This window comes from Cynara cardunculus, assembly GCF_001531365.2.
Source record: "Cynara cardunculus var. scolymus isolate 2C chromosome LG 16, CcrdV1, whole genome shotgun sequence".
NCBI classification, from domain to species: Eukaryota; Viridiplantae; Streptophyta; class Magnoliopsida; order Asterales; family Asteraceae; genus Cynara; species Cynara cardunculus.
The window spans coordinates 4,399,818-4,413,757 of NC_037543.1; the positions used below are offsets into that span (position 1 = coordinate 4,399,818).

The 13,940-nt window shown below is 38.4% G+C and overlaps 2 protein-coding genes across 2 annotated transcripts; both read right to left on the minus strand.

Annotated features, from left to right (window-relative positions):
- Positions 1-5,971, minus strand: LOC112529703. The gene is made up of 3 exons (XM_025141062.1): positions 5,612-5,971; positions 601-750; positions 1-81 (listed from the first exon to the last, which is right to left on the minus strand). The coding sequence occupies exons 1-3, from the start codon at positions 5,840-5,842 to the stop codon at positions 7-9; spliced, it is 456 nt and encodes a 151-aa protein (XP_024996830.1). The 5' UTR covers positions 5,843-5,971; the 3' UTR covers positions 1-6.
- Positions 5,972-6,645: 674 nt separating this feature from the next.
- On the minus strand, positions 6,646-12,670 carry LOC112529284 (monogalactosyldiacylglycerol synthase, chloroplastic). The gene is made up of 8 exons (XM_025140496.1): positions 11,919-12,670; positions 11,651-11,823; positions 10,311-10,472; positions 9,725-9,866; positions 9,422-9,646; positions 9,177-9,239; positions 8,201-8,275; positions 6,646-7,079 (listed from the first exon to the last, which is right to left on the minus strand). The coding sequence occupies exons 1-8, from the start codon at positions 12,477-12,479 to the stop codon at positions 6,843-6,845; spliced, it is 1,638 nt and encodes a 545-aa protein (XP_024996264.1). The 5' UTR covers positions 12,480-12,670; the 3' UTR covers positions 6,646-6,842.
- Between the last annotated feature and the right edge of the window lie 1,270 nt (positions 12,671-13,940).

Below are 13,940 nucleotides of genomic sequence, written 5' to 3' on the forward strand. Positions count from 1 at the left end.
GAACCACTACTGGATTGGGGGCTGTTCCAACCATTTTGCACGAAATCCAGTTCCCTTACAGTTGGCACAAGAAGTTGCTCCCTGATACAAACATACAGCTTGTCAGCAATCTTGAATCGATCCTCCCCCAAACGAATAAATGGAGACCGTTTGGTTATGAGGTCAATTATAATAATTTCAACTATAAAATTAACATTGCATTTTATAAAAAAATCCTACCAACAGGAACTGGGTTATTGTGATTTGGCTATGGAAATTGAAAAGCAATAGACTTGACCTCAAAAGATGCAGTACAGACATCATGGTTTTTCGGGTATTTTGCTATTTGGTTCACATGATTTACAATTTTTTTCCCAACGGAAGAGGGGTGGACTTTCTACAACAAGGTCTAGGGTTCAAAAGCGACCCCACCCACCCTTCCCCTAGAACATCGCCATTTACCTCCTCCATGATGGCCGTGGGACCAGTATGGTGGGGCCGCAAACCCTTTTTCCACAATCCATTACAAAGAAGCTAATTAAGTTGAAACCATAAGAAGCTAATTATATTCATGGTGTAAGGTTCTAGATAGCCTTAAAAGGAATGCTGACTTAAGTTCACCTTTCCAGCACAAATAACGCAGCTCGTGTTTCTGGATGGTACTTGACATAGCATGTTATCACCAAGAATGAAAAATCCTGTGCCACCACACCATTTGCACTCGACATGCCCATTGGAATCACAAGAAGAGCAAGCAACTGGCCTTGGTTGCTGCAACAATTGTCACCCAGAATATTTAGAAGGCTGTGGTGCCAACAAAGATATAAAATACACAAAAAAGACAAAGTTACTTAGATCCATATAATCATAAATTCATTTTCAATATGCTTCACCATATAAAATCTTTTTTTTCTGGATAAACACACCAGATAATATCCTTGATAACATTTACTTGTAGACTAAATCCACGTTTTGGACAAATAAGGAAGTCTGAGTCATTTCTTCCCAGCTTTGGTGCTAGAGTACCACTTTATAAAAATAAAATTATGCAGCCGGTTGCAAAAATGCCATATCTAGTTAAGCTTCAGGTGGTCAGTCTGACAGTGGAAATTCCTTATTCGGCCTGGGTACTTGTAGAGCTACATTTGCCCGTAACTTCCAAGAAGATAAACCTAGAAAGAAGAGTGAGTATGGTGATTTACCATTTTACCAAAAACGAAGTATTTGGTAAGGATCATAGTATGTCATCAATTTAAGACAGCAAGTCTACGAATGCTTACGTATGGATCGGCACATGTTTAGAATTTAATTCTCAACCAATAACAGTGAGCTAGTGCTTTAAAGGTAAGATTACTCAAAAGCTAGAATGGATAAAAGATTAAGAAGAATCAGAACAGGTGCATCTCAAACATATTAGGTGGGCGGGTTTAATTGGTATTGTTAAAAAACTATGGAACAAAAACATCACCATAGTATCTAAGCTCATAAAAAAATAATCACCAAAAGTACTTACCTTCTGCATCCATAAACGGTTAGACATCACAATCAGAAGCTAAGAACAATAATAAAAAAAAAAAAAACTTATAATATTGAGGTGTGGCTATGTCAGGGGGAGGAGGGTGCCAAGTGGCTGATTGATTTTCAACGTCACCTCAAGACTGACAATATACCGGAAGAATGCACTCTAAAGAACAAAAGAGACCACAATGCTGTGACAACTATTGTGGTATAAAGCTATTTAGTCACACGGTGAAATTAAGGAAGGTGATTGAGGCTAGGAAGCAGTGCAAAATGAAGGTATGGAGAACCAATTTGGCTTCATGCTAGGGAGGTCGACGATTGAGGCAATCCTTCTCCTCAGACACCTCATGCACTCATGAAGTATAGAGAGGGCAGCAAGACTTGCACATGGTGTTGATACACATGGAGAAAGTCTGTGATACCCTACCACAAGATGTGATTTGGAGATGCCCGGAGAAAGGGGGGTACCATGAAGGTATGTCAAGGCGATACTGGTCATGTGTGGGCCAACGAAGGCTTGTATCAGGAGTCAGGACACCAGTGGTTGGGATGGAGTATTTCCTAGTGGAGGGGAAACACTAGGGATTGGTGCTAGTCCCATTCCTATTAGCTGCGATTTTGGATGAGATCTCCCCAGGGATCCAAGGAGGGTCCCATGGTGTATGTTATTTGCTGATGGCATTTTGCTGGTAGCGAAGTCGAAGGTAGAGGTCAATGAGAGATTGGAGCAGGGGAAGACAACTTTGGAAACACAAGGCTTGCATGTTACTCACTCTTAAGACATAGTACATATGGTGCATAGCAAGAAGCGCACTGATAAGGTGAATGAGTCAACATTTTTTTTGGGGGGGGGGGGGGCAAAAGTTACCAAAAAAGGACAGTTTCAAGTATTTAGACTCTGTAACTCAGCCAGAAGGAGAGGTCGAGGATGATGCGATGCATCGCATTAAGGCAGTTAAAGTACAAGGCTGTCACGGGGTGTTGTGTGACAAGAAGGTTCTGCTAAAAACCGAAGGGCAAGTTCTATAATATAGCCATTAGACCAACTATGTTGAATGGGTCGGGGTGTTAGGCAACAAGGAAGGCCCATGAGAGGAAGTTGCAGTGATGAGAATGGAGCTTATATGAACCAGTCTTCGGACTATGTTATATAGCAAATTAAACGAGGTATTTCTGGTGGAGTTGGGAAATGCGCCAATCACAGATAAATTGAGGAAGCGAAGATTAAAATGGTTTGGACACATCGCAGGAGACTGAAAGCGACACCGATGAGGATAGTAGAAAGCGTGATGGCCGAGGGAGGAAGGACAGGCCGAAGAGGACATGGGATAAGTAGTTGGGGATAAGCATGATGGCCTTAGACATTTCTGAGAGCATGACCTTTGACAAAGTTCTTGGAGACATGTTCATAGGGCAACAGACTAGGTGTAGGACCTGTAGCTAGCATAGACCGGAAGAAGGAAGTTGGAGAGGGAAAGGGAGAGGGTTATAGAGCTGGAAGATATATTATCAGAGTCCTGCGTTGTAGTCTTACTGTTAGTAGTATTAGTTCTTAAGTTTTCACTCACTTTCTAAAAAGGCAGGGGTCTTCACAAAAAACAGCCCCATTGAGGCCGAACCTAAACCTGTGGGCTCTTTCTTTCACAGCTAACCTCTACCCTATGGACATATGGTTAGGGTTGTCTATGTACATGAATGCCAACACATCAATCCCTACAAAAACACCATACACATATTTGAGGCAGAGAGTGGAAACCCATTCATAACAAAGCATAAACTATGAAAAAATCTAAAAACGAAAAGAGCGTATACCTACTTCATCGACACAAATAGCAGAAAATATCCTCCAAGCTATCTCAGTTCAAACTCACCCTACAACAACAGGCGCTTGTATGGACCGTCTCGAGGGAAAAACAACGGGATTTATACAACGGCTCGAGGGAAAAACAAAAGAAAACGCTGTAAATTGGAACAAAGGGATTTGTACGATGGCTTGACACAACATTTCAACCACAACTATTTTGAGCACATTGGAGGGCAGTTGCAAGATATGGATTATGAGGATCGAAAGACAAATACTTGGTGGGGGAATCCATCGTCTTGTACGCTCGGGGGCTTTTACACAAACCAAACCAAACTAACATAGTAAATTCCACACAGAGTAGGGTCTAGGAAGGGTAGGATGTATGCAGACCTTACCTCTACCCCAAAGGAGTTGAGAGGTTGTTGCCTTGAAGATCCCCAACTTGTAGAAGGTTTTTGAAAGAAAATAACTGTGTAGAAATTTCGTTCCCGAAAGATTGACAAAAGTTTGAGATAAAATAGAAAAGTGGACTAAAAGAAGTTTGGAAGAGTTTAAGAACAAGTAACGAGAAACAAAAACAAAGAACATTAAAGGCCTGCGGGAAGGAATAAACCCACTAAACTAACTAAAGAGGAAAGGGCAGGTAAGTGTACCGAAGTGTTGCGTCCGCACAGACGCCCTTCCCACCTCAGGGTTCAAACTCTTCAATCCTGGGGCTCGGATGCTTAGTTGTCGACTCTCATATCCTCCCAATACACCCTCTACATCTCCATTCCGTCCCATTACCTATAAGTCCTTACACCCAATCTCCTACCTTAGTCCTCGTCTCTACGAATTCTTATTTGAGGTGATGTCTTTAAAAACACATAAAGCCATCATGTATAATCTAAGTTGCTCGTCCCACGTCCTCTTCGGCATTGCCATCCTCATCAACCCCTCAACAGGATGCTTTCCACCCTCCTCAACGGTGCCGATATCTGTCTCTTACGAACATGTCCATGCCCCCACAGTCTTCCCTCACTCATTTTATTCGTGATAGGTGTTACTCCCAACTCTGATCAGTACACCTCATCCAGTATCGAATCTAGCATTGGTTAGGCCATAGGTCCATCTGAGTATCCTCATTTCTACCACCTCCATCTTCCTCTCATGTGCCTTCTCAGTGGTAAGGAAATATCATCTTAACCCATTTTTGAGAATTAGTAGAAAAGCAAAAAAGGATTAAAATGAATATTGAACAACTCCGGAAACAATCACTGAAAGGCAAGAAGAAGAAATTACAGATGACAAGAAGTCAGAGTGAAAATGGTAAAAAGGCTTAAAACCACACCTACAACCGTCTTGAGAAATGTACCTGACATGCCTACACGGGTGAGAAAATTAGAATAAAAAGTCGCTAATGATTTGAGTCCAAAAAAAAAAATAACTAGCCAATTGCAGTCCTGACAGAAAGCCCTGCTCAAGATGAACAAAACAACTATAGACAAGAGTCTAGGTCCGAAGTGACTAATGTCCACCTGAACAAACTAACTAAGGGACTTAATGGTGTAACCCGAACATGGCCCGACAGACAGGGGAAGGATGATTGAACTTTACAAAGTTTGTAAAAAACAATTAGAAGAACTTGAAAAGTATGGAGGAACTTGAGACCAAAAGGTGACGAAGTGCTTTTGAAAAAAAAAAAACCCCATAATTAGACAACAGTAAACACTAAACAGCAACAATGTTACACAAGTACAAAAAGAATAGGATAATTTCGCCTCTGGCATTTAGCTCAGTTGGCAAAAGGATGGGGTGACTTTGCCCAAATACATAACAGGTCCTGGGTTCAATCCCAGCCTCAGCTTTTGAATGAACCAAAAAATGCCCCTTCATATTGGTGACCTGGAGGCGGGTTTCTGGCAGGTTGGGGTAATCAACTTTTTACCCAAATAGGATCATATCAAAACAGTATGACAAACAAACACCCCTCAATCTCTCTCAATGCTCTGAAAACTTATCTATTGGCTTTTATCCTTCCAATCTCCCATCCTCCCATTCTAGGCGTTTATAGGTCCCTACACATAGTCTACTATCCTGATCATGTGTCTCCAACAACTTCAGTGGTCATGTCCTCCAAAATGTCTAAGGAAACCATCTCAATCTACCCTCGATGAATTTAAGGAAAAATGAAATGGTTAACAATTAAGCATAACATATGAACAGCTCATACGTACTGAAGCAAAACTTGTAATTTGATCGAGAAATCATTGAGAAAAAACACGAACGAACAACAGAAACCCTAAAATATTATTTCAATCTCTATACCTGAGAGATTAACCAAGCTTGTTCCATACGCTTCAGGAAATTGGAGGAGTTCTCGGCGGAAGACTCCACCATTGAAGCTCTCACAATACAAATTCCTCCGCTGTTCCTCCCTTTTCTAATCAGACTTACACCCCCATGAAGATGATGATGATGATACCTTCCCACAACTAATGATTTTGTCGAAATCAACAACGGCTTACAAGAACAACCGCTACAAGTACTCGAAATCATCGATTCAAGGCTCGGTTTAACAGAAAATAGTATTGAAATTCGTAAGAACAGAGAGAACGATTTCAACAGACGAACTTATTTTTGCGGGTCGTAGATGATGGCTTTCTGCACTACTACTTCCACCGGTGGCCCACCGGCGTTTCGTTTACTAATATTTTCAGTTCATATCCATAGATTAGTAAATTCAGTCAAGGCCCCTCAACTAATGCTCAATGTTCACGTTTCTCCCTTTCATTAAGTTTTTTACACTATTAACCCCAAATAATTTATTTTATATAAAATTGGTCCGTTACATTATAACTAACCATCAAGATTTTCATCTCAGCCAAGGGTGTATACAAGGTGAGTTAACCTTAGACCAAACATCGTGTACTTGATTCTATTTGGGAAAGAGATCTTGAACTGAAAAGTGAAACACCCTCTATACCAGATAAAGATAAAGTTTGTGCATATCTTATCCTTCTAGTATTCTGTCTTTACATGAGATTTACTGGCTTGTTTGATTTGTTAACAAAAACGTTCTTGGTAAGGAAAAAAAACGTGAATAAAAGATTCCATTGAACTGAGTCGAGGGATATGGAGATTCCATAAATATTCCATTCCGGAATTGGAAAAAATTCGGATATTTTTAGAAGTTGGATGTAGTTACAAATTCATGATTTGACATGTACAGAATGAAAACCTGCTAAAACAGTAGTATCTGGATGATCTTGCTAAAACAGTAGTATCTGGATGATCTTGCTAAAACAGTAGTATCTGGATGATCTTGCTAAAACAGTTTACAAGTTATATAAAAAACCAAATAACCAAGAACCGTCACTCAAATCTTGCATAATATAACGATATAATGCGGAAAACATGTTTTAAGATATGCATTTTGAATGTTTATGATACCCTTTTGTGCAAAACAATGTGAAATCCCCTTTAAAGCATAACTTGCTACAACAGAAGTCAAAATTGTTTTTTTGTTACACAAGTAGCTTCACAATAACTCTCTCACCTAAGTTGCAGTAGAATACTGCATAATTAGACTTCTTTGCTTCACAAGCTCATGAAGATCTTGAACGATTTTGAACACCGAATCGGGCCTTGCCAGCCTCAATGCGTTTTGTGACATAGCCTGGAGCTCGTGTGCTCTTGGACCAAACCATTGGCCAACGATATGCGCAATCTCTTTTGGCGACTTTGAAAATTTCCCACATCCGTTTTCCACCACGTATGGTACATTCCCAACTTCCTGCAGAACAAGAATGGAGCCATAAGTGACATAAAGATGACCCAAGTGGCACCCGGGTTACAGGTAGATTCCAACCTCCCTGGAGGTCATGGCTCACAAAAGCTGAGCGTGTGTGAGTTTTGCTCTATATAAATACTATATACCCCAAAAGATGACCCTGGTGCATCAAGGCTACTCGGTTTTGCAACAGTTAGGGTTCGTGACACGACCCTATGACCATTCTATTGCCAAGGAGTATGTACCAGTTAATAAACCAAACCACTGTTTAATCTAGATTGAGGGGCAAAATAGTCATTATGTCATTCAAACTGTGTATTCGGTTCAACAAACAAACAACAATTAGCTTAATCCATACAAGACTTGAAAGAAAAACAACTGATCTGCCCCTAACTCAATATATCCTACTCGGAGGTGGGGTGGGGTCTGGGGGTAGGATGTACACAGACCTGGCCTCTATCCTAGGAAACAGTGATATATATATATATATATATATATATATATATAGTCCACAAATCAAATAGAAACCCGCTAAAAGTTAGAAACGGTATAAATCAATTTCTTAAAGCAGAAACCCTGTAGCAGATATGACGGGCATCATATATCTGAATGAGCAAGAATCAATGTCTGTTTATAAACATAGACTATTTCCGTGAAGACCCTAAGCTTGCAAAACAAATTTTAAAAGGAAACAATACTCCCTCCATCCTAATATAAAGCGTCCATATTTCTATTTCAGTTTGTCCCAAAACAAGTGTCCACTTTCAAAAGTGTCTTCTTTTCGATTCTACTCTTAATTATGAGATGGAGAAATTCGTCACTCCCAGTATTATTAAGGTAAAACTGTCATTTAGTTGATTCAAAAGTGTAATCATTACACATTTCTAAAACTGTGTGCCTTTTTCATCGTGCACGTATATTTTAGGCCAGAGGGAGTACCATGTTATCGTTTCTATATTAACAATTTTCTATGTGTTCATTTTATAAAGTCTTTTTGGCACTCTTTTCGGTGATAACATCGATATGTTATTTATTAATTCCAAATTAAGTTTGACGAATGAGTATGCAATAAAAGAAGATAGAAACATCTGAAGAACGAAAACCGACTCCAAAAACAAAATTACCTGCCCAGCAATGTAATCGTTTAGAATTATGGGGAGTCCTCGGATCATAGCTTCTGCAATGGTTCCCGGACCAGCCTACCAGAAATAAACAAGTCTCTATCAGACAAATGTGGCATTTGACTTTTTAAGTGTCAAATATAGAACCAGTTTATTTGTGTAGAAAGAAGTGATAACGACATAAAAAATGAACTTCCTCCGTTCCGTCCCAGAATAGATGCAAGGTTTGAGTGAATCGAAGTGTCTTACTATTAATCGAACATGATTGACAACTGACTGACTGAGTGAATCTTGTGAACCGAGATCAATGTTACAACTATTTTGTAATGATAATGAAAAGAAAACGTAAGATTGGGTTGACACATTGCAAAAAAAGAAAATGTTGCATTTATTTTGGGCAAGGTTCAAAATGGCGTGAGACGTCAAGGTCAAGCCTTACACGCAGCGGCGAGGAGGTGGCGTTTTTCAAGGTGTGACATAAAACAGGCAAATTTATATGTCATTACAACTTCGTTCTACTCATGAGTGTGAGCCGTGTATGAATTCGTGAAACTGAATAATGTGACTAGATAAATCTATAAAAGTGTAAAATCTAAAGTTAAAAAGGTAAAACCACAATTAACAAATAAATATAAAAACTAAAAAAATAATATTTTCTTTTTGAAAAAAACCATGCCTTGTAAAAAAAACGCACACCGTGGGGCGCCTTGAGACGCCATGGTGTGAGCCGCACCTTACAGAAACGCTATAGGCCTTATCATAATGGCGGAGACACGTCTTGCGCCATATCGCGCCTTTTTAAACACTAATTTTGGGACATCCCGAACACAGGGAGTATTACAAATTTACAGTCGACTGTTTTGGGGATAAAAAAACGGTTTCAAATTTGAATTTGGAAAGTACTAGGTTTAAATCTCGTAAGAGTTAAAAGTGATATGTTTCTTTGGGACGAATGGAGCGAATAAAGAACATGTTTTACCTTGGTAATAATACAATCACAAGCACCCATGCATTCTTCCATCTTCGTGACGAACCCCTTCACCTGAAATCCAAGGACATAAGGCTCCATTGCTTTAGAACAAGGCATGTGTTTTAGTATATGAGCATGTGATTGTATCCCATTATGATGATGATGATGATGATGATGATGATGATGAATTATCATTGAGATGATGATGATGATGATGATGATGATGATGATGATGATGATGATGATGGCAGTACCTGGATGGGAATCTTCCACTCGGTTGAAAGCAATTTGTTGGCGAGCTTTTTGTTGCGACCACAAATTACAAGTACCTGACCAATTGGCTCGCCAAGATTTTCATCAAATAATGCATTCCCTAATGCCTTGGCTGTAGCCTCAATGGGACCCATCCCCTCCCCACCGCCCATCAGTAGCACGGCCGGGAGATCTTCATCCATACCAAGCTCCCTCCTCAATTCATCCTATTCAAACACATAAATATAATTAAGTTTGACCTGAAAACTCATAGCGGGTACTATTTTTTCAACAAAGACTCCAACCTTGGGACGAATAGGCTTAACAAAAGACGGTCGAACAGGGAGGCCATAAACTTTTATCTGAGAAGACTGAAGACCAGCCTTTAAGGCCCGTTTTGCCACCTCTTCTGTAGGGCAATAGCATCTTGTTACAAGCTTATGAAACCTATCACATAAGCAACAAGCCGAAGACTCAAGTTTTAACATTCAAAACAGTATAAAACCAAACCAAACGAGCCCAGTATGTCCCTACCCAAAAGTGGGGTCAGGGGTATGATGTACACATGTCTTGCTTCTACCCTAAAGAGTAGAGCGGTTGTTTTTATGTACATCCCACCCCCAGTATATCCCACTTGAGTGCAGGGTTTGAGGGGTGGGATGTACGTAGAGTTGTTCGCTACCCCGAGGGTGTAGAGCAGTTGTTTCAACGTACATCTCACCCCCCAGTATATCCCACTTGAAAGCACGGTCAGACTCTGGGGGTGGGATGTACCTCCTCTACTCCAAAAGGTAGAGTGTCAGTTGCGGTGAAGACCACCAAATTGTGTAGAAGTGTGAACGGAAAAGAAAACAATGTTTTTGGGTAATATATTCAAGGTGCAGAACAGACCATGTAGGATGGCAGGTGCTTAAATCTGTAACCACCGTAGTGAATACAATCTTGTCCAAAAGACCCTTTGACCTCAAGATGCGAAGAGGTACATGTTGCATTAGAGGATGTACACTGATGATAATATCTGGCTGGTACTTCATAAGACCTTTCGCAACCTCTCTGTGAAAATGCGTATAGATGACAGGCAAATTAGTCGCAGAAATCAACTATAATCCCTATGGAGTAAAGGGTAAAATGGAAATATGATGATAAGAAGGCCGCTTTGATTTGTTGGTATGAGGCCTCTAAAGATAGCTAATCTAGCTATGGATTAAGCTTGAAACCATACAGATAACAATAACTACTTTTTAAAGTAAATGATATTTATATACAGCAAATACTCGTGCACACTGCTCACCTTTGGTGAGGTTGGAACCCTTGACCTCCAGGGAGGCTTGGATTTACCGTGACCCGAATACCGCTAGACCAATGACCCTTTGGTAATAAAAGCTATTTACCAGCAACATAACATCAGACCAAATGGTAACCAAAAAGGACGAACATATCAAAGACAGTAATGTGGTAAATTTGAGTTAAAGTAGAGTGCCCTCTAGAGGAACTCGGTACCCTTTTTCCACATACACAAACACATAAGCAAGCAACACACTTACACTGAGTTTTTCAAATGAAGCTTGTATATCTAGAGCTAGTTTGGGTAGGAAACCTCTATGTTTTATATACCATATATTTTTTAGTGAGGTAGAGGGCAGGTCTGCTTACATCCCACGCCTCCCATACCCCACTTTCGAGTAGGATATGTTGGGTTTGTTTGGTTTGGTTTTATACTGCTAAACACGGAACCATATTTAGATTGTACAACAAAGCACACGTTCACGATCCTTTTATCAAACTTCTTCTTCTTCTTACTATTCACAAGACATAATAATAATTCTACGAAAAGAGGTATATTTGCTTCATATAGTGTGCACAAATTCTCAAAGACAATAGCAAGATATTAAAGATAAAACACTTTGGATACTTTGGGAAGCTATACCATCTCTATTACATTAATCTAAACATACCAACATCAAAAAGCAACCAATTTGAACCACAAGGGTGGTGTCTGATTGGTTTAAGCTTGGGCTCCAAAGGTCAAAAGTACCTGGAGGTCCCAGGTTCAAATCCAAGGAAAAAATCCCCTTGTGGCAACGGAGGTTCAGGTGACTCCGGGCTACCCGCAATGCAGTAGGTCGCCTTGGGATTAGGCGGCTCGCATAGCGGGTTGGATATCTAGGTTAATAATAAAAATAAAAAAAGCAACCAATTTGTATGCCAAAAAAGAAGGCAAGAAGCTTCACCGGGCTATAAATGTGGAGGTAGCAGCAAAATTTGATTGGTGCACCACACGAGGAGCCGAAGCATAATATGTCATTCTCCACAAAGAACCATGTTTAACCAAAAAGTTATAACTTCTTGGCAATTGATTAAACGGCCATGGAGTGTGATCGGTCCATAGATCAGTCACAAACACCTGAAAACACACATTTTATAAAGCATCAAGACACATCCCATCAAGATTTTCCCTCATTAATAGCAATCAAAAACTAATATACCAAGAAAATTAACCTCATATTCATCGCCAAATTTTTCGTTAAAAGCCCATTTGATTGCTTCAGCAGAAGCCCTGTGACCACCACCAGTATCACTCATCAAAATGAGCACTTTTTTCTTGCCATTGGACTCAAAACCACTCAAGGGTAATGTTTCATCCTCCAAAACACCACCATTTCCTTCCCCTAATCCACAAATATTCTCTGAACTAAGCTTAATTGAACCAAACCCAAGAGGAATCCTGTCGCAATGAAACCTAACAAACTTATTAAACTCATTGAAGAACTTATTGATGCTACTCGAACCACCTCTACTTCCTGAACTCAAAGAAGCCACAACTTTAGACGATGATTTCCTTCTCCCACCACCAGACCAAAAATCCCCAGCTTTTCTATCGTAATGAACAAAATTAGAGACAATCGAAGAATACCCATCTAAACTCAAACAGTTAGAGTTGGAATCAAATGCATAGTTACTCAATTTGGATAAAAAATTGATGGCATTATTGGTTTCTAGAGTTACAGACGCCGTTGATGATGACGACGATGATGAAGACGAAGAAGATGATGACTGCATAGCTATCTTTATTCTAATTCTTACCAGAAATCAAGTCATGTAAGAAAAAAACGAAATGGAAAGAGAAGAAATTGACAAAATCCCCAAGTGGGATGGAACGAATTGACAGAAAAACGGATAAAGATCGTGTGTTTTTGGGAAATATGAAGAGGGGTTTGCAGCCACATAGATAGGATTTAGGGAGGGAGGTAATATTCCATGGAATTAGAAGTTAAATACCCTTTTTTTTTAGCGACTTTGTAATGTATGTAGGAACAATGCAAAGAAAGGTGAGAGGGAAATACGTTAACAACAACTCACCCAATCGGGAAGTGGTGGTGATTGTGTTGTGTGTGCCGTGTGCGGTGGTGGTCATGTCGACCACGCTCGGCTTGGCTTTGTTTGCTTGTTTAGTCGCTTTCTTTCTACGAATGAGTTCTTTTCTCTCTCTTTAGGGTTTTTGGAAAGAAAATATGGTTTATCAATCAAGAATATATTATTTATAATCTCTTTGAAGTGATAACAAAAGGGTGTTTTGGATTGCTTATAAAAACAACTTATTAATTTATTTCGATGTGGTATCGATAATAGGTATTTTTGAGTGTTTGGATAAACAATTTATACTGGTGTCAAACCAGTAATAAGGAGTTTTTGAAAAAGTTAAATCATTTTTACTTATAATAAATTGATAATGACTTTTATATAAAAGCATAAGTTGTTTCAAACAAGCAATCTCAAACACTCCATAATAGTTATTTTTTTAAATAATATTTAATTGTAACGGATTTCATATTTTAAATATTTCAATATTAATTTTTTTTAAATTATTTTAATATTAGTTATATTATTTTATAATTTTATAATCTTATTACAAGTTTTTTAATGAATTTCTACTTGTTGTATAAGATTTCTTATTAATAAATTATGACAGTTATGAATATAATTTTAATTAAGAAATTGGTTTTTGTTAATTGTTAATGTCACATTAGTATTTTTTTACCAATATGGTAATGAATAATATAATAAATTGCAGCGTACAATTTCATAATAAGAAATTGTTCTGTGTCATGTTTTATGATGTTTCGACACTTTAGAAATTATGTTACAAACTGTATTTTAGTGGATGCCTAATAAGAAAACGTTATAAAATATAATAACAGTTAAAATTTTCTTCAGTTTTATCTAGATTAAAGAACAATATGAAAAAACAGTTAGAGCAAAATATTAAACAGAACATTATTCTCTCTATTTAAAAAAATGTTTTTTATTTTAAATGAATTATTTAAAAACTCTTTTAAAATTTAATACTAATTTTAATAAATATAAATAATTACTACTTTATAATAAAATAAAATGTTAATAAAAAACGTGTTTTTCATCTTCAATCAAAAATTAATGGGAAAAGTACAATAAAAACCAATGAACTTTCTTGTTTGAAATGATTAAGTCCTTGAACTTTTTTTTGGAACAAATAAGTCCTTG

What these genes read in the sequence shown, in the direction of transcription:
- LOC112529703 (XM_025141062.1), bottom strand. Translation starts at nt 5,842, where the DNA reads ATGATTTCGAGTACTTGTAGCGGTTGTTCTTGTAAGCCGTTGTTGATT. An exon ending in AAGCTTGGTTAATCTCTCAG is followed by an intron (nt 751 to 5,611) that starts GTATAGAGATTG and finishes CAATTGTTGCAG; the next exon opens with CAACCAAGGCCAGTTGCTTG. An exon ending in GCGTTATTTGTGCTGGAAAG is followed by an intron (nt 82 to 600) that starts GTGAACTTAAGT and finishes TGTTTGTATCAG; the next exon opens with GGAGCAACTTCTTGTGCCAA.
- LOC112529284 (XM_025140496.1), bottom strand. Translation starts at nt 12,479, where the DNA reads ATGCAGTCATCATCTTCTTCGTCTTCATCATCGTCGTCATCATCAACG. An exon ending in TTAAGCCTATTCGTCCCAAG is followed by an intron (nt 9,647 to 9,724) that starts GTTGGAGTCTTT and finishes GTGTTTGAATAG; the next exon opens with GATGAATTGAGGAGGGAGCT. An exon ending in GTGATTGTATTATTACCAAG is followed by an intron (nt 8,276 to 9,176) that starts GTAAAACATGTT and finishes TATTTCTGGTAG; the next exon opens with GCTGGTCCGGGAACCATTGC.